Genomic DNA, 17,591 nt, shown 5'->3' on the forward strand with positions numbered 1-17,591 from the left:
CGCGGTAAGTTGCTTTCTCACATCTCCTTCGCTGTCACATGAAGTCATGTCCTCCTTCAACACGCCCTGGTTCAACAGCCAGGAATCCAATTTCTTCAATGTCCTCAACAAGACCAAGATCCCGCACGTAGTCCTCTGCGCCGAGACAGAAGACTTCGACGAAGAACTCATCCAGACCTGGACCGATGAAGGCTTTCATACCGTCTACTGTCCGCTCCTCAATGGCGGCGAGAACTTCATCAAGCGAGTCCATACCATTGGCGATAACTTTGGAGTATCAGAACAATACGCCATAGCAGCCTATGGAACCGCAGCAAACCTGATCCTTCAAGCTCACACCAAACCCAACAATCCCCGTCTCATCGCAATCGTGGCCTACTACCCCTCAATAATCCCTTCAGTCCACACAAAATATCCCGCCTCAGTCCAAGTCCTAGTCCATCTAGCCGGCCCAGAAATCAGCGTAGAAAAGCACCCAGAAGTCGTAGGAATCCAAGGCAAACGCAAAAACGTGAAAAAACGCATCGACCCCGGCATCGGGTACGGCGAACGTCTCAACATCTCCTTCAAAACCTACACCTATACCGGCAGCCAACCAGGTTTCGCAGAAAGTGATCTCGACGAATACGACCCCGTCGCAGCAAATCTCGCCTTCACCCGAACCCTCACAACCGTACGCAAAGGCTTTCGAATCGAAAACGACATCGAAGCAGTACGAGACCATCACGTAAAATTTCTGCACAACGCCCAAGAAGAAAAAGCTCTGAAACAACTCCGTCCATACGCACATGTTATCAATACCCCGACTCTGACCGGCGGAATCGGTTCCGAAGACCTGGAAGAATTCTATAAGAATTATTTCACACCGATTCCTGAAAATCCAGATAAATCCCTCCAACTGCGCTTACTATCCCGAACGATCGGCACAGATCGAATCGTCGACGAATTGTATTTATCGTTGACGCATTCTCAAGAAATCGATTGGTTACTCCCGGGGATTCCGGCGACGGGGAGGAGAATCGAGGTTGCGATTGTGAGTATTTTTCATGTGAGAGGTGAGAAGTTGGAGAGTGAACATGTTTATTGGGATCAGGCGAGTGTGCTGGTACAAGCGGGACTCTTGGATCCTAAGGTTGTGCCGCAGAGTATGAAGAAGAATGGGGTAAAGGAGTTACCGGTTGTAGGTGCTGAGGGGGCGAGGGCGATTAAGAGGGGGAGTACGAGGAAGATAAATGAGTTGATTCCGGATTGGTGAAGCTGATCTTGTGCTCTTGGGCGAATGTGGCGTTGGGCAGGTAGTTGTCCACGGATGAAAGCCGTGGAAGGTGGTGATGATGGTGGAAAGTTACTTTGTACACGCAAAAACAACCGAGACTTGACTACAACGCTCTTTGTTGCAGAAGAAGCAAGTTTGTAGCCTTCCCAAACACTCTACCGATGCATAGCAGGCTTTTTCCCCGATCTAGAAGAGTAGCATCTTCCTCGGGTCCTCGATGTATTCTGTAAACCACACGTTAGCTTATCATGGTCTGTCTGCTTGAGGTATTTGAATCTCCTCACCTTTAATCTTTACCAAGAAAGTCACAGCTTCCCTTCCGTCCAGTAATCTGTGGTCGTATGTGAGAGCAAGGTACATCATGGGTCGGATCTCGACTTTGCCGTTGACAGCGACTGGCTTGTCCTTGATTGCGTGGAGACCGAGTACGGCGGTTTGTGGGAGGTTGATGATAGGTGTTCCCATGAGAGAGCCGAAGACGCCGCCGTTAGATATGGTAAAGGTACCGCCGGCCATGTCCTCGATGGTAAGCTTGTTGTCGCGTGCCTGAAAGATGTTAGTCTAAAGCTGCGTAATATGCGTGCAGTGTTTGCCCTCTCACCTTCTTGCCGAGATCCGCAATTGTCTTTTCGATACCAACCAGATCCATGCTCTCAGCGTTGCGCACAACAGGCGTTACGAGTCCCTTTTCCGTGGCAACTGCAACACTGATGTCCACATAGTCCTTGTATACGATGGTGTCTCCACCACCTGGACCTTCAATGCTAGCGTTGACAGTTGGAACCTCCTTCATGGCCAAAACGGAAGCTCTAGAGAATGCACTCATGAATCCAAGCTTGACGCCGGTCTTTTTAAGGATTTCGTCCTTGTAGAGCTTGCGCATTTCCATCAGCGCAGACATATCGACCTCGTTGAATGTAGTGAGCGAAGCAGCAGTGTTCTGCGATTGCTTCAGGCGCTCTGCTATCCTCAGGCGCATGCGGTTCATCTTTACTCTCTTCTCAGATCTGCTGCCATATGGAGATTCAGTCTTCTCCTCTTTCTTTGGCTCCTCCTTCTTTGATGGCTGCGACTTTTGCTCTTGCTTAGGTTCCGATTTAGATTCTGGTTCTGGCTTCGATTCTTGCTTGGGCTGTTCCTGCTTAGGCTCTGGCTTTGATTCTTGCTTCTTCGATTCGGGTTCATGTGCAGCCTTGTCCTGATCTGCTGGCGCAGGCTCCTTTGCTTCCGACGAGCCCTTCTCCGCCTTCTGACCAGGCTCGCCTCCGGTCTCAATCTTGACCAAGTCCTGACCAACAGTCACAGTGTCTTCCTCCTTTGCAAGGAACTCCTTGATAGTACCGGCGGTTGGCGCATTGACGGCAACATCGATTTTGTCGGTCTCGATAGTCGCGATCTCCTCATCCTGTTCCACGTAGTCGCCAACAGATTTCGAGAATTGTTTCAGGGTACCTTCGGAAATGGACTCGGCCATTTCTGGCACTTTCACGATTTGCTCTTCTGCACCATCCTGTTAGCTGGTGCACTACTCCCTCCAGTCGCGGATAGCTGTAGTACCATAATATCGACTTGCAAGGCTGAATTGGCGTAGCTGTACCGGTGAGAAAGGTTTCCTGTTCGGCCGTCAGTAACCGCGTGAGGCTCAAGCTCACTGGTGCAACTTTGCATACCGGCACTGTGGAAGAGTCGGAAGAGCTTTTGACGATGCAGTGGCAGTATATAGAGATCTGAGGCCTTGCGAAGATCGCAGTAGTCTGCTCGATGTCGCTGCAGGCTGACGGGGAAGAGAGGCTGGTCGTTTACAGGCCAAGCGGCGCAAACATTGTGAGCTCGACATGGTCCTGACCTGAGAGACGGCAAAACGAGAAAGATGCCTTTGAACAGCTCCCAGTCGCAGGTCCGAGGGAGGTTTTGGTAGAAGTAGAGGAGAGTCGGAGTGTTGTTGGTGTCAGAGTTAACAAAGCGCAGCGCAGCAAGCTGTTTGGTGGTGGCTCCGGGAATCGAGGCGAACTGACATCGAAGTCCGCACAGCAAAGCAAAGCTCACAACCGACCTCTCGCGCGGAGACATCCGGGTAGGGCTGGCTTTGGCTTCAGGAACACGACGGCAACCACATATCGCGCATACTACCACACACGACAACCTCCCAGCATTGGTGTCGGCTACGGTGGCATATCGTTGAGATTACACGATTCCGGGCGACAGGCCGATTCCGCCTTCACAATGGCAGCCCGCACCCAAGTCCTGTGAGCTACGCACCCACCCCAATGCGCAGCGCAGCAGCATGCCATACTAATCCGCACAAACCCACAGCCACCTCTACCGCCGCTCCCTCAAACTCTCCCTCGACTGGGCCGTCCACAGATACATCTGGCGCGGCCAGGCCATGTACATCCGCGAACTCTTCGAAGCGAACAAGCACGTCACGCAACCCAGACAGCAGAGGGTACGAAAAGAACCCCAAGACGACATGACAGAAGATCCACACTGATGCGTGCATGTCGTATAGTTATTGATCGAGCAAACGGAAGAGTTATTGGAGAAATGGAAGCATCCGGATCCTTATCGACCACCCACTGCTCCTGGTGGAAGCAAATATGAGCGGAATTTGCCTGCTCCTATCTTGGATCGTGAGTTGCATGCACATTAGCATCCTTATGGGAAGTTTGAGCTGATTTAATTACAGCACCGCCGCCACAATTTCATTTATAGATTCGAGGAGGAGGAGATGATGGGAGAAATGGTCGTGTGACGTCGAAGCATAGAAGGAATGGGAGGTGTATATATGGGAAGAGGCTGGGCTACAATAGTCGGCGGGATTATGAAATGCAGAAATTCAAAGCTAAAAGAACATGTCAACCATCGTCTTTGTGATGCGTGATTCGGTGCTTGCAGGAATCAGCGAGTCTGCGGGCTGCTGATAGTCCAAGGTGCTGCTTTTCTGCATCTTTGAGGTCTGCCGCACATTGAAAGGAGACCTGACTGCTGACAGGCTGTAACTTCTGGATCATATTCTGTGCAGCTCTACACTTCTTCTACAGCCATCAGATTCGCTCACTCAGATTGTGTTCAGTACAGTCTCCTCGATTCCTCTCACCGTCTCCTCAGGCGTAGTCATAGCAGCCATGAGATAGAGCACATTGCCGAGTACTCTCGAGTGGATGACCGCTCCATCCGCACCTTCTCTCGCCAAAAGTTGGTCTCTCAAGCCTGTAGCAGCGGTACTGGCATACCCACTTCCCTTTGGATCCTTCAAACTTATAGCCAAAACACTGCCCAAAGCGAACACGCTATCCACGGAATTCTTGTACGAGATGGCAGATACGAAGTTCTGAGACCACATACTCCAAGGATGGTCCGCTTCTGAACCTTGATATGAGACGCCATATGAGTAGCCGCGAGAAGACCAGTCGGCTTTGTAATTCTCCCACGAGCCATCTTTGGCGAGAGTCATGAGTTGTCGCAGTGATTCATTCGCAACTGCGCAGCCGATTGGATGAGCTGTGTAGCTGTGTCCGTGAAGCAGGGCGTCAGTCTTGTCATTCGACAGGAAAGCTTCGAAAATGGATTGTGAGGCTGTGGTTGTGCAGAGCGGAAGCAGACCTCCAGTGAGAAGCTTGGCGTTGACAACGATGTCGGGTTGTACGCCCAAGAACGAGGCCGCGCTGAATCGGCCCAGACGGTAGAGGCCTGTGAAGACTTCGTCGAAGATGACTGGCATGCCACTCCAATCTGGAGATGCTTGCGAGCTCGCAGGCGTCATGGTCAGATTCCCCTCGCTGTCGTAAAGCTCTTGGCATACTTCAACAAAGCATTTCTGGAAAAGAGGATCGCAGAACATCATGCCTCCTGCACCAAGAAGAATTGGCTCAATGATGAGAGCGCCGAGCTTGATGTTTGTCCCGGAGACTTGATCGATAAGCGTCTCTCGGATGTATTGCTTGTAACTCTCGTAGTCTTCGTTCCTCTGGTCAAGTGCAAAGACATCGGTCAAGGAGTTGAAGTGGCGTTTCGTAAAGTTCTCTCCAATGGTATCAAGCTGCCACTGCCCTTGTCGCATCTTGATTGTTGGGAAGTCAAGCCAGATTCCGCGACCTTTGTACCATTCGACCTTCTCGTTGTATATGCTGGGCTCGGAGCAGTCCATGGTTCCGATCGTGTCACCATGATAGCTGTTCTTCAGGCCAACTATCCGAATATCCAGAGATCGGGGCTCTTGGGGTTGCCACCTGTTGATCGCTGCGCGTAGACCCATCTTGACGGCAACTTCCATACCTGTGCTTCCGTTGTCTGAGTAGAACACCTTGGCCAGCTTGGTGTTCCCTGATTTTGCTGTTATGGTTTTGGCGAGGTCGAGCGCTGGCTGATGAATCGCACCACCAAACATAACATGACCATATCTGCCCGCTGCATAGGCTGCCGTGAGCGCCAATTGCGGGTTGCCATGACCTAGGCCTTGTGTCCACCATGATGCCGAGCCATCAAAGGCGGGTTTCAGGATAGACTTCTCACTCATGGCTCGAGGAGCATAGTCATCGACATCACTTTTGAGAGAATAGCTCTGGAAGTGATCCCCATATGCCGAGTCCCACGCCACGATAGTGTCCTTCGATCGCTCGGAATGCTGCATGAATGGGTGCCAGATGGCTTTATCCGCCGCCTCTGGCATATCGCGCAAGTCCTTGATACGCTTCTCGTGCTCTGCAAGGAATCGCTCCGTGAAGCCGTCTACCTCGTGATTCTGGGCAGATTTCTCGTAGTATTCCTGCATCTGCCGTACATCCTCGTCCACACTTGCTTGACGAGCTGGGGGTGGCGGAATCGCAAATGTGCTTACATTTCGATCGCGAAAGTAATCCTTGAGATAGGAGTGATTTCCATACCTGTCCTCGGAGAATAGTGCGATCGATGACACATCATATCCTCGCACGTGAAGAGACTCCCATGCTGAGATTGTGGTTCCAATCCCGCCAAGATTGTAGTCACCAACCAGGAAAGTGGGCAGTCTCAATGGTCGATATAGATCTGCTTGCGCGCTGCCTGACGGACTTGGTGAGAGAACACCGCCGGCAGTCTCGACGATTGCGATGCCATCTCGCCCGTGTGCGTATCCCTTCAGTTCATCGTAGACTTTCTCCAGCACCTGTGCATCCGTAACAGGCTGACCAGGTCAGTGTGGAGCAACATTGGTGCGGTTTCAAGACTTACTGTCCCTGCTGAGCGCACTGCAATGTGCGGACTGACTGGCTCATCAAATTGGTAAAGGCATCGAGATGAAACTGCTCCTCCGAGTGTTGAGATGTGGCTGCACTGCTGTCAGAGTCGAGGTCTTGGCGAGCTTCCTTAGGGTTGTTAGGGTAAATCTTGGCGACGACGAGGTTACCAAAATCATATTTTCGCAATTCTTGATGTCGCATGTGATAGATCGAGTGATATGGAAATACTTACTGATCATCCGCTTCGTCCAGAGGGCCCGTTGAGACTGGTTTCAGGTAGTTGACGTTCGGAATCTTCTTCTGAAATGCTCGGCAAAGAATCGATGAGAATATGGTCTTCCCGACACCCGTGTTTGCGCCGTAGACCTGCAACACCCTCAACTTCGGCCAAAGGACCGATCCAACCTGCCTCATTTCGGATCAATCATGTCAGAGCCAGCACCCGGGTCATCTTCAAGAAGAAACGAAGTCCGAGAGCATGCAAGCTGCACGGGCACGGGGAGAGATCAATTCATGTTCCAAATATCCTCGCACCGAACGGAAAGGGCCGGTTAAGTTTACAAGGCCCAGCGGCGAGGATGCAATGAACTCTATCATTGATAGCTCCCAACTTGGCGGCTGTCCTACTGCAGGTCTGCGAGCCCACAGGAGGCATTGCATTGGTATTGAATGAGTGAGAGGAGAAGTTGCGAAGGCCAGACCTCTTAGCAGTGGAAAGGACAACATGAAAAGGCCATCATCCCTGGAAGACGCACTCTCAACCACACTACAAAAACGCAAACTACAGTCGACATATCGACAATTAACCACATTCCCACCAGGATCTGCGGACTTCTCAAGCAACGACTTCCTCTCGCTTGCCTCGTCGAAGGATCTCCGCGCAGCATTTCTCAAAGAACTGGAAACCGACCCCGCGCTGCTCCATCTCGGCAGTGGAGGATCACGACTTCTCGATGGCAACTCAACATATGCCGAAAGATTGGAGAAGGACATTGCAGCTTTCCACCATGCTGAGACCGGACTTCTGTGTAACTCTGGATTTGATGCCAATGCTGGCTTGTTCTCTTGTCTGCCACAATCTGGAGATGTCATCATCTACGACGAATTGATTCATGCAAGTGTGCATGATGGGATGAGATTGAGTCGTGCTAGAAAACGAGAATATTTCGCACACAATGATGTTGGAGCTTTGCGAGATGTGCTGGAACGATACCTGACTGAAGACAGTGGGCTTCAAGCTGGCAAGCACAACGTCTTCATTGCAGTTGAGTCCGTATACAGCATGGACGGCGATGTGGCACCACTGAAAGACATTGTCGCCCTCAAGAAACACCTCTTCCCCAACGGCAATGCTCATCTCATCGTTGACGAAGCACATTCAAATGGAATCTTCGGGATAAAAGGCAAAGGTCTTGTCTGCCAACTTGGACTGGAACAGGAGATCACTGTTCGCCTCCATACATTCGGCAAAGCCCTGGCATGCAATGGAGCGATTCTGCTCTGCAGTCCAACGATTCGACAGTTCCTCATCAACTATGCCAGACCACTGATCTACTCCACCTTCATGTCATATCCAGCGCTAGCAGCAATTCGGGCTTCGTATGACTTCTTGATGGCCGGGAAGAGCGAGCGCTTAGCACAGAACCTGCAAAGACTGATCAAAGTGCTTCACGAACGACTTCTGCACATGCAATCGACATTTCGCCTACCCCCAGATCGAGCACATCTGCTACAAAGTCCGGTGGAAGTACCAGAGACACCGATCTTCGCCGTGCTGTCATCTGAACCGAAAGCGCTTGCAGCTCACTGCCAAAGACACGGGTTCGTGGTACGAGGAATTGTTGCGCCAACAGTTCCAGAAGGTACCGAGAGGGTTCGAGTGTGCTTGCACGCAGGAAACACAGTCGAGGAGATCGACGGTTTGGTTGAGTGCATACGCGCATGGGTCGCGCGAAAGATGAGCGAAGACAAGCGCGGTGACGTTCGAGCGAGGCTGTAGACTGTACATATCGATCTGAAAATAGCGTGAAAGCGTTCTCTTGTACATCCGCCAGGAGCCGGAATGTGGCAAACGCACTTACTGATCTCATGCGCGCCCTGGTCACAAACCTGAATACTTCGATACCGCGCCGAAGAGCGCCGTATGCCTCTCCCGTGCAGTGTCAATCACCACTTGCGTCCCTCGCTGTCACTGTAGCTGCTGGACCTCAGTATATCTCCACCTGGTAGACTGATTTTGGTCTTCACCGAATCGCCTTCGATGCTCGATCTGGCGTGGCCACGTACCATGGGCTACAATGACCGCATTCCCATGTCTTATCGTCGCCATCATGGCGCACTTGTTGATGGATCCTTCCGTGATAGTGATGCTGGCGTTGGTGGTTGTTTCGTTTCAATATCTGTCAAGGTCAGCTATGAGCAATTCGCTGATTGGCTGCGCATTTTGTTTGTGGTGCAGCTGCAACCTCACCAAGTCACGTCCAAAGTCGCATAGTCGAATTCATAAACTTGTGAGGAAGAAAGAAAGGGAGAGGAGCAGCAGCAACGATGTAAAGTCTGATCAGATTCTGCTCAATTCAAGCTTGGTATCATCGTAAAGCCTGTTGCCCAATAGCCTTCTCGCTATAATCTCATGGGCGTAATGTACAGCCTCTGCTCCTGGATCAGATCAGGAACCATGCAGTAAGAAAAATTTCAAATCAGAGCACGCATAACCTGAGCTCGTGCCCGCCGTCGATGAGCCCATTATCATCATAACACCCCATTCTGCGCCATAAACCCGTGTGCCGTGATCTTAAACCAAAAGTGAGAGCATCTACAACTCTTGAGATGCGCCGCCCTTGCCAGGCTTGGCACCGGTGGTCTTCTTTGGCAGGAGGTCTGGGAATGAAAGTCAGCGACTGCGGAATGCGATCAGTGGAGGAGCAATGCTTACTCTGGTGGATGTTTGGAAGGACACCGCCCTGGGCAATGGTAACGTGGCCGAGCAGCTTGTTCAACTCCTCGTCGTTGCGGATGGCCAACTGAAGATGACGTGGGATAATACGTGTCTTCTTGTTGTCACGAGCAGCGTTACCAGCCAATTCGAGGATTTCGGCAGCCAGGTACTCGAGCACAGCGGCGAGGTAGACTGGGGCACCTGCGAAGAATGAGTCAGAAGATGCGACCAGGCAGAAGTGGTTGATCGATGCGACTCACCAGCACCGACACGCTGAGCGTAGTTGCCCTTTCGCAGGAGACGGTGGACACGACCGACAGGGAATGCGAGACCGGCCTTGGATGAACGGCTGTACTGATGTCAGTTTGCGATCGATTTGAGATGCGAAAAGCGCGTCAATTGAAGTCGAAAAAGCGCGTTAAACAAGATGGCTTTCGATGAAAGGAAATGGTGCGAATAGGTGAGTACTCACGATTGCGCGTTGGACTTGGCACCGCTGGCCTTGCCTCCGGACTTGCCTCCAGTCATTTTGATGGATTTGGTTGGTTTGGGTTGGTTTTGAGATGTGGTTGTGTTGTTGGGTGAGATGGAGTCGTTGGTATCGCTGGGCGTGATGGATGTCGATGTGTGGTGATGGAAGAAGAAGAGCAGCGCGAATGTTGGGTGGAGGTCGACAGGCTTAAGTAGCGCGGGCAAGAAGTGTGGGCGTCGCCGCATCAAAGTCGCGGTTCCGTGTTTTGGGCGCTCGGACCAGCACCTTCCAGCGCGCGTCGTGATTGCAGCTTCGCAGCAAAGCCGCCCGCACTACTTAAGCCCGCACTTCCCTCCCAGCTTCCGCGCAGTTCTTCTTCCTCTCCACACACAACACAACACACCAAGCGACATCCATCACGTCCATCAACCCATTTCAGCACTTTTCGAACCCACATCACCAACTCATCCAAAACCGCATTTTCAAGCTTCGAAATGGCACCAAAGGCAGCACAGAAGGTATTTGCACCCCAAACAGACCTCCAGCTTCGAGCGCATTTGATCTGACGCGTTTTTCAGACTCCAACCACCGCTGGCAAGGCCCCAGCCGGTAAGGCTCCAGCTGAGAAGAAGGAGGCTGGCAAGAAGACTGCCGCCCCATCTGGTGAGAAGAAGAAGCGCACCAAGACCAGAAAGGAGACCTACAGCTCGTACATCTACAAGGGTAAGCTTCATCCGCCTCGATCGCGCACTTTGGTCCAAAGTCGCTTTTCAATCTGAGTCATTGCTGACGCGTCTTTTCTTCTACAGTCCTCAAGCAGGTTCACCCAGACACTGGTATCTCCAACCGTGCCATGTCCATCCTGAACTCTTTCGTCAACGACATCTTCGAGCGCGTCGCCTCTGAGGCATCCAAGCTCGCTGCATACAACAAGAAGTCGACCATCTCTTCTCGCGAAATCCAGACCTCTGTACGACTGATCCTGCCTGGTGAGCTTGCGAAGCACGCCGTCTCTGAGGGCACCAAGGCCGTCACCAAGTACTCTTCCTCAACCAAGTAAACGTCATCACGGGTCTGAGATGATTGGCGTTTGTTCTTTGTCACTTGGTTTTACTCGAGGGCTCATACGATGTGAGGGCCGAGGCGTTTCGATAATGCGATCATGGGATGGGTTTGTTTTAGATATTTCATTTACGATGCTCACAATACCATGAGCGCTACCTAGGCGGCGGCGCGAACAGAGCATTCGGGCATGATGGGCTGTACAGTAGCAGCAGCAGCGAGGCGGCAGATATCAGATGGATGGTCTGACATGAAATGCATGATTTCAAACTTCACTATCTGTTCTTCCTCATCTTCGGCACTGGTCTACAACGTCACTTGATACTGACTTTCAAATTGCATTCAAATGACATTGGCATTTACAGCGCGACTTGCGCATTCATTCGAGATGCGAGATATGCACTTCGCAGCGGTGCAGAGTGGACGACTGAGGTTGAGAGAAACGCGTAAATGGCGCGCTATCGCCAGATCATAACATTGAAATTCAGGCATCCAAGGCAGAAACTCAAAGTCTGGGCGACGAGAAACTTTGCGACCGCGACCGCGAACCAGAAACTTGAACTTCTCGACCTCAACTGTCAACATCCAACATCATGCTCTGCAGATTTCGATGTTCATGTCTTCCGCGAGACAGGAATTGAGATACTGTGACCTTTCACAGAATGATACAGCAGGCTCCAGCCTGTGATCAGCGAGATGCCTTCTGGAAACGGACTTCACACGCGGCGACTTCTTGCACTGGACCTCTGAACAGGATCCGCTTCCGAGCAGAATATAAGGCTACAATCTTTGCCGAGAATATCCATTGCGGTGACATGACTCTCCTCATGCATTGTCTTGTGGCGTCCTGGAGCGATTATTGAGCAGGCTAGACTGGACGGCATGCTGCAACAGAGCAGATCCTCAAGCTGGTGACATCACGCCGTGGAGCTTGTCCAAGTTCCCAGCTCCTACGGATTCGCAGGCGGCTCTCCACCAAGATGTGATGTGATTGCATGTAGGCGTTGGGTTCTTCGTTGTCTCTTTCATCTTGTAAGTGTTTCACACTATTTCTTACTTGAACAGCACATGGCTCTGCTTGGCATTGACATACAGATAGAGCTGCGGAAACATTGACGGAGATAAGTGCGATGTTCAAGCTGCGCAAAGAACGGCCACCAGGACCCTCACGTACAGATTCTCTCGCGGCACTCAGCGACTCGGACACGAATGTGCCGGAACCAAAGATGCAGAGGAGAACACTTAGCCAGATCTTTGGGAGAAAGAAGAATAAGGATGGTCAGGAAGAGATGATCGTGGCGCCTGCAGGAGGCACAGATACAATCGCGGGCGGGAACACATTGGGTGTGCCTCCGCTGCAGCAAGACTCTGCATATGCCAGCAGCGAGCCAGATGGTACCCCCAGTGGTTCCAGACATGGCAACTCGATCGAGACGAATCCCATCTCGCCAGCGGAGACCAACATGAATCCCCTCATTGTTCCAGTCGAGAATGATGGAAATGTCCCTGGTGTAGCTCGGGAGCGAAATCTGGCTGTGAACAAGTTGACGGGCGATATTCACGACGAGGATACTGGCGAGGTTGTGTCAACAGTCACCACGACGACGACAACCACAACTACCACCACGACCATCAGTGGTAGGGATGGTAAGACGAGAAAGGTGGACGTTCAGACGACGCCAGGGAGTGTGACGGTCGCACAACCTTCGAATGTAGCGACCGACCGGAACAGAGATGCAGATCGTCGTAGTGTGATCTCGGAGATGCCAGCAGACTCGGTGCCTCAGACGACCGCTCAAGATGCTCCTCCTGTGCCGGCAATTCCATCGAATGCAGTGTCCACGCCTGCTCCATCGACTACGCCTGTGCCGATGGGGGACGGGCCAGACACGGCTCATAGCGTTCCACTGGTGCCAGGCAGAAATCCGAGTCGCATGTCGCCAGTAAGAGGGTCGTTCGGAGCAAGGCCAGAAAGTGTCGATCCAGTGCCTTCAAGTCCCGTGGTCGGATCTGGCTTTGGAGCAAACTTCGCTGGAACCCCTTCGCAGATTACTGGTGCTACTCCAGTCGTTGTACCGGCTGATGGCCCTGTTCCAGGTGCGCTCCCAGTCCCAGGTGCGCTCCCAGTTCCACCATCTCCAGAGCCTACCCCGATAGAGCCGGCATACAGACCAATCACGCCGGCCCGAGAACACCGCCCTCTGACGGAATCCGTAATATCAGAAGAAGATTCAGTGACCTCGAGCACGCCTGGCATGGCACCCGGATCAACAACAAATATAGCAATCCCACCCGCCCCAGCCCCATCCACCGCACCCCCAGCAAACACCGCCCCAAAAAGTACCTTCAGCAGCCTCAAAGCCGCAGCAAAAGGTCTCCACGTAAGCATTATCCATCCATCCCCCTTTCCTCCACCTCATCCCCTCTAACAACATTCGTGCCACCAGGGCGTCGGCGAAACCCTCCGCGGAACTCTCAACAACGAAATCGACACCCGCTTCTCTCGCAGCAATCCGGAAAAGGCTGCGGCTATCAATGCGAAAAACCAGGCAGTTCTGGATCGTGGACAACAGGAGACTGCTGGATTGCAACCTTTTGTTGAACAGAGGCAGAGTCGGAGTCGGAGTATTCAGAGGAAACCAGTGGGGGGGGATGGGGAGGGTGGTGGATAGGAGGGGACGGTTTGTTGGTGATGTTGAGGATAGGGCCTGTGGGGGTAGTGGGGAGGTTGTTGGATAGGATGATGAGAATGAAGGGTTGGGATGTACATAGCTTCGGTCGTTTTTTTGAAAGGAATGGGAAAAGTTCCTTTTGTATCTACCTATCTATCCAACGAAATTGTATATTTCCTCCTCGTGGTTGGGAACTTTGTACGTTGATCAGGTCGGTATCAATACTCTCTGCATCATCTCTATGCATTCAGGTCTCCGCAACCTCGTCGTCATCACTTTCTCCCATCTATTTCGATTCGACTTCGAAAGTCAAGTACATACTTCACACATTCTCCACCATCTTCCCAAATTCGCCTATCTTCCAGATTTACCAAATTACAAATTCACTCCATCACGATCGCAACACTACATCAATAGACACAAAAGTCACGCAAACAATCATAAAACGTCAGTCGCAATCACGACAGTAAATCTCAAGTTGATTGAAGAAGGTTGGTAACCTCATCGTCCGCCAAGATTTACCCTAAGGCGTAGCGGAACCCTAACGAAGCCCAGCGCCGCCGTAGCCCAGCATCCACGAAATCAAAGATGCAGCATGAAAAGAGCACTGAGCTGATTCATTTCATCCCCTAATCGCAAGACTCACACACTCCTTCTCCTCCTCCCCACACCCGCTCATCCCAAACCCGCAGTCCCGAGCCTAATGACCTGCTCAACAGGAACCTTCATCCCCTCCCCATCCTTACCGAGACCCATACCCTTACTCCAACCCATTTTACCCATAAGTTTAGCACCGAAACCCGTATGACTGATTTCCGCGGCTCCAGCACCGACAATCTCACCATTACGAACCGAAACGGCAGCTTTGTCAAAACGTCCACCACCGCGAGTCTTCTTAGCGAATTTGCCCGCTTTGCTGTGGTTCGAGAGAAAACCGCGCGAAGAAGCTGATGTGATTTTAAAGAACATTGTTTCGTCGTATTCTGTGGTGAGAGAGGTTTTGTAGATGATTGGGAAGCGCTTCTTGCCGGTGCCTTTGGATTTGGAGCTGAGGTTGAGAGCGGTGCAGATTTCGTGGAGGGCTTTGCGGTTTGCTTTGTCCATGGGTGGGAAAGCACGTTCTTGGAAGTCGCCTTGAAGGAAGTCGCGGATCTCGTTGTGGACGTTATTCATGGTCATGCCGAGAGGATAGCGGGCGTCGAGATCTGCTTTGCCCTTGCGGCCTGCTGAGCCAAGCAAGCCTTGTCGACGAAGCTCTTGTCGCTCGATCTTCTTTGCGCGCTTGGACTTGCGGTCTGCGTCCCATGATTCTGCCAGAGTCTCCTTCAGATCCTCGTCGGACAAGTATTCCAGTGCTGATGGCAGCTTACCCTTGCGACCTTTCTTGGTAGGTCGCAGTGATGGTCGTTCAAAATCCATGATGTCGAAGCCGCTTTCGCCGTATTGCTCGACAGAGTCTGCGAGTGCGGATGCGTTTGGAAAGTTGAACTTCTTGTCGCCGCCGCGTCGTCGCATGATGCCGCGCTTGCCAGAAGTGAGGTTGGTGATATCACTGATGCCTGCGCGTGCGGCAGCGACATCTCCCACGCCATCCTCCGAGATCGATTCGTACATGCCGTCGTCAATAATCAGCTCGTCACCGTCAATGCCGAGCTCTTGCTGTTTAGCCAAAAGTCGCGCGATCTGCTCATCAGTCATGCGGTCGATGCGCCGCTGCCTGATATCCTCCTCATCCTCCCACTGCTCTCGCTCAGTGTAGTCAAGCTCAGCTTCCAGATCTGAGCTGTCCATGGCGTCCGAGTCCGAAGAGAGCTCATCTTCGTCACTGTCGTAACTAGCCCAGTCACTTTCATTCTCTTCGTCATCATCTTCCATGTCCTTATCGAGCAATTCATCTTCTCCAATTTCTCTGCCGTCGACGACGAGTGATGGACCGGCCAGTGCAGCATTTGCTCGCAGATTCGAAAGCAAGCCATCTTTCTCACCGCCGTCTCCAGAATCGCCCTCATCATCCAGCTGAGCCATGAGGTTCTGCATGTAGTCGTCGTGTGCGGCTTCACTCATGCCAAAATCCTCATCATCAGAGATGGGTGCATTTCGCATGACGCGATTGTCCTTCTTTCTACCACGCTTCCCGCGACGATCGGACTTGGGTGTGCTGCCAGTCGTGGGTTGGTCCGGCGTGACTCTCTTCTTCGCAGCCTTCTTTTCCGACAGCTTCTTCTTCCAGTCCGCCTTCAGCGCCGCTGAAGATTCTGCCTCCGCCCGCCGTGACGCTGCATTCGAGTCTGCTGTGGCAGCGTATGGGAATGCCCTATGCTCTGCTGGTACCGCTTCAACTTCTGGCTGCGTCTTACGCTGCTTCCAGTACGGAACTGAAGATGCAGGCGTCCACTCATCTTGCGGTCGCTGGGTGATATCGTGCACGGAAGGCACAGCACCCCATCCCCTGGCTTGAGGAACAGAAGGCCTGGCTGAGAATGCTGCAGGTGTTCGCTTTGATGACGAGCCCCCGAGAGCTCGTAGCAGATCGTCGGTCGGGTGTGGGCTGGAGCAAGCAGGTAGATTGGGCGTTCGCGTTTGCCGTGGCGGCGCAGAGAATGGGTCGTCGATGACGGTGGACTTGGGTGCAGACTGGTTGCGACCTCTGAAGACAACTTCCTCGCTAGAGTCAGATGGTGCTGGAGAAGGTGCTCGCTTGACTGGTCGCTTGCCATTTGCCTTCGTCTTGGTGGCAAGGCTTGAATCGCCGACGGTATCAATAACAAAGCCCAGGGCCGGCGAAGGCTCTCGCATGGAGGGAGGATCGACGATAATGCGCGTTTCGGTGCTCGCAGTGGTGGTCTCGTCGACGTCCATGACTTCAGTACCGTGGATGTGCATGTTTGCCATGCCTTCCTCAGACACCTCGACGTCTGCCTCGAGCAGGATGTTGGTCTGGATTGCGCTGTCGTCCATGTCTTCCTCGTCATCATCGCCCTCCTCGCTATCGCTGTCCTCAAGCTCGGTCTGTCCACTTCGGGTGGTGTTATTCGGGTCGTCTACTGTGGGAGCGCTGTTGCCCGCGCTGACGAAGGAAATGGCCTGGTGACGCAAGTTTGCATTCGCACTTCTGGGGGGTAAGGGAGAGAATTTGGAGGTCTGGGCGAAACCACGAAACTTGACAGCATTATCATCCTCGCCTACAAGCAGTTCTTAGCATACGAAGGCAGAGGGCGATGGGATTCTACACACCCCAATCATCATCGTCGTCAAGCATGATGCGCCTCGACAGGTTCTTGTTCTGCGGCGTGTAATTCCCACTATTCTGTGCCTTCTGCTTCTGCTTGGCCCGACCTTTGGGCGGCTTTCCCTTCTTCGCCATCTTGCTCGAATGTCTGCCCTGTTGCCCTGCCCCGCCCCGCGATCCAGCGCGATATCTAGAATTCTAGTGTGGCGAGCAGATCTATGCGCTTCCCGTGCAGCTGCCGGTACTGTAGGCGAATGTATGCAAGCAGAGCGCGACTGCAGTGAGCAGGCGAAAGGAAGGAGATGTATTCGGCGGATCTGGATGTGCTTTGACTCTTCCGTGTCATCAAAGGCGGCGGCCCATTCGCGAGATCCGCATCGGCATCGGCATCCCGACCGTGTGGGCCCTGCATCTGCATCATCCCGCAGCGCCAGCGCCAGCACCGACGCCAGCCTGGCCGATCGCGTACACCACAGCTCCTTGCCCACCTCCTGCTGTCTGGTGTCTGGCCAGGAACGGTGCGACTCTGAGTTTGGATAAATAGAAGTGGATGACGGAGGAACGACACCTCCGAACAACACGCACCTAAGTCCCTCCGAACCCCGCCATCATCACCGTCACATGCAACGACACATCTGCTACGTATGGCCTCGTGAGCACGAATCCTGCAGAACTCCACCTTGCAAGGCAGACCACCGTGCCTGCCTGTATCTCCTCCACCCCATC

At 52.6% G+C, this 17,591-nt stretch overlaps 9 protein-coding genes across 9 annotated transcripts; 5 read left to right on the forward strand and 4 right to left on the reverse strand.

Moving 5' to 3' along the window:
• Positions 1-46: 46 nt before the first annotated feature.
• MYCFIDRAFT_84340 (uncharacterized protein) lies at positions 47-1,255 on the forward strand (the record flags this gene model as incomplete). Its single annotated transcript, XM_007933230.1, has 1 exon — positions 47-1,255. One exon carries the CDS (start codon positions 47-49, stop codon positions 1,253-1,255), a length of 1,209 nt encoding a protein of 402 aa, XP_007931421.1.
• Positions 1,256-1,336: 81 nt separating this feature from the next.
• MYCFIDRAFT_184029 (uncharacterized protein) lies at positions 1,337-3,210 on the reverse strand. Its single transcript, XM_007933231.1, has 5 exons — positions 2,947-3,210; positions 2,834-2,889; positions 1,878-2,776; positions 1,561-1,822; positions 1,337-1,500 (listed from the first exon to the last, which is right to left on the reverse strand). Exons 3-5 carry the CDS (start codon positions 2,748-2,750, stop codon positions 1,463-1,465), a joined length of 1,173 nt encoding a protein of 390 aa, XP_007931422.1. The 5' UTR covers positions 2,751-2,776; positions 2,834-2,889; positions 2,947-3,210; the 3' UTR covers positions 1,337-1,462.
• Positions 3,211-3,499: 289 nt separating this feature from the next.
• On the forward strand, positions 3,500-3,988 carry MYCFIDRAFT_191072 (uncharacterized protein; the record flags this gene model as incomplete). The annotated part of the gene is made up of 4 exons (XM_007933232.1): positions 3,500-3,522; positions 3,590-3,722; positions 3,786-3,906; positions 3,963-3,988. 4 exons carry the CDS (start codon positions 3,500-3,502, stop codon positions 3,986-3,988), a joined length of 303 nt encoding a protein of 100 aa, XP_007931423.1.
• Positions 3,989-4,334: 346 nt separating this feature from the next.
• Positions 4,335-6,906, reverse strand: MYCFIDRAFT_44846 (uncharacterized protein; the record flags this gene model as incomplete). The annotated part of the gene is made up of 3 exons (XM_007933078.1): positions 4,335-6,437; positions 6,485-6,581; positions 6,725-6,906. 3 exons carry the CDS (start codon positions 6,904-6,906, stop codon positions 4,335-4,337), a joined length of 2,382 nt encoding a protein of 793 aa, XP_007931269.1.
• Positions 6,907-7,216: 310 nt separating this feature from the next.
• Positions 7,217-8,491, forward strand: MYCFIDRAFT_44788 (uncharacterized protein; the record flags this gene model as incomplete). The annotated part of the gene is made up of 1 exon (XM_007933074.1): positions 7,217-8,491. The coding sequence occupies one exon, from the start codon at positions 7,217-7,219 to the stop codon at positions 8,489-8,491; it is 1,275 nt and encodes a 424-aa protein (XP_007931265.1).
• Positions 8,492-9,028: 537 nt separating this feature from the next.
• Positions 9,029-10,060, reverse strand: MYCFIDRAFT_168270 (uncharacterized protein). The gene is made up of 4 exons (XM_007933233.1): positions 9,903-10,060; positions 9,691-9,779; positions 9,428-9,631; positions 9,029-9,372 (listed from the first exon to the last, which is right to left on the reverse strand). Exons 1-4 carry the CDS (start codon positions 9,956-9,958, stop codon positions 9,308-9,310), a joined length of 414 nt encoding a protein of 137 aa, XP_007931424.1. The 5' UTR covers positions 9,959-10,060; the 3' UTR covers positions 9,029-9,307.
• Positions 10,061-10,290: 230 nt separating this feature from the next.
• MYCFIDRAFT_53931 (uncharacterized protein) lies at positions 10,291-11,255 on the forward strand. Its single transcript, XM_007933116.1, has 3 exons — positions 10,291-10,420; positions 10,481-10,625; positions 10,712-11,255. Exons 1-3 carry the CDS (start codon positions 10,397-10,399, stop codon positions 10,960-10,962), a joined length of 420 nt encoding a protein of 139 aa, XP_007931307.1. The 5' UTR covers positions 10,291-10,396; the 3' UTR covers positions 10,963-11,255.
• A 755-nt stretch (positions 11,256-12,010) lies between these two features.
• On the forward strand, positions 12,011-13,820 carry MYCFIDRAFT_205240 (uncharacterized protein). The gene is made up of 2 exons (XM_007933234.1): positions 12,011-13,345; positions 13,412-13,820. The coding sequence occupies exons 1-2, from the start codon at positions 12,095-12,097 to the stop codon at positions 13,634-13,636; spliced, it is 1,476 nt and encodes a 491-aa protein (XP_007931425.1). The 5' UTR covers positions 12,011-12,094; the 3' UTR covers positions 13,637-13,820.
• Positions 13,821-14,095: 275 nt separating this feature from the next.
• MYCFIDRAFT_157685 (uncharacterized protein) lies at positions 14,096-14,809 on the reverse strand (the record flags this gene model as incomplete). Its single annotated transcript, XM_007933235.1, has 1 exon — positions 14,096-14,809. The coding sequence occupies one exon, from the start codon at positions 14,807-14,809 to the stop codon at positions 14,312-14,314; it is 498 nt and encodes a 165-aa protein (XP_007931426.1). The 3' UTR covers positions 14,096-14,311.
• Positions 14,810-17,591: the final 2,782 nt, after the last annotated feature.

This window comes from Pseudocercospora fijiensis (genome assembly GCF_000340215.1).
Source record: "Pseudocercospora fijiensis CIRAD86 unplaced genomic scaffold MYCFIscaffold_10, whole genome shotgun sequence".
Lineage (NCBI taxonomy): Eukaryota > Fungi > Ascomycota > Dothideomycetes > Mycosphaerellales > Mycosphaerellaceae > Pseudocercospora > Pseudocercospora fijiensis.

Bases quoted from the DNA above. Each gene is read 5' to 3' on its own strand.
- MYCFIDRAFT_184029 (XM_007933231.1), bottom strand. From the start codon at position 2,750: ATGGCCGAGTCCATTTCCGAAGGTACCCTGAAACAATTCTCGAAATCT. The intron at 1,823-1,877 runs GTGAGAGGGCAA...AACATCTTTCAG, and splicing joins TTGCGGATCTCGGCAAGAAG to GCACGCGACAACAAGCTTAC. The intron at 1,501-1,560 runs GTGAGGAGATTC...TGTGGTTTACAG, and splicing joins TTTCTTGGTAAAGATTAAAG to AATACATCGAGGACCCGAGG.
- MYCFIDRAFT_168270 (XM_007933233.1), bottom strand. From the start codon at position 9,958: ATGACTGGAGGCAAGTCCGGAGGCAAGGCCAGCGGTGCCAAGTCCAAC. The intron at 9,632-9,690 runs GTGAGTCGCATC...CATTCTTCGCAG, and splicing joins CGCTCAGCGTGTCGGTGCTG to GTGCCCCAGTCTACCTCGCC. The intron at 9,373-9,427 runs GTAAGCATTGCT...TTTCATTCCCAG, and splicing joins CCTTCCAAACATCCACCAGA to ACCTCCTGCCAAAGAAGACC.
- MYCFIDRAFT_53931 (XM_007933116.1), top strand. From the start codon at position 10,397: ATGGCACCAAAGGCAGCACAGAAG. The intron at 10,421-10,480 runs GTATTTGCACCC...CGCGTTTTTCAG, and splicing joins CACCAAAGGCAGCACAGAAG to ACTCCAACCACCGCTGGCAA. The intron at 10,626-10,711 runs GTAAGCTTCATC...TTTCTTCTACAG, and splicing joins CAGCTCGTACATCTACAAGG to TCCTCAAGCAGGTTCACCCA.
- MYCFIDRAFT_205240 (XM_007933234.1), top strand. From the start codon at position 12,095: ATGTTCAAGCTGCGCAAAGAACGGCCACCAGGACCCTCACGTACAGAT. The intron at 13,346-13,411 runs GTAAGCATTATC...TCGTGCCACCAG, and splicing joins CCGCAGCAAAAGGTCTCCAC to GGCGTCGGCGAAACCCTCCG.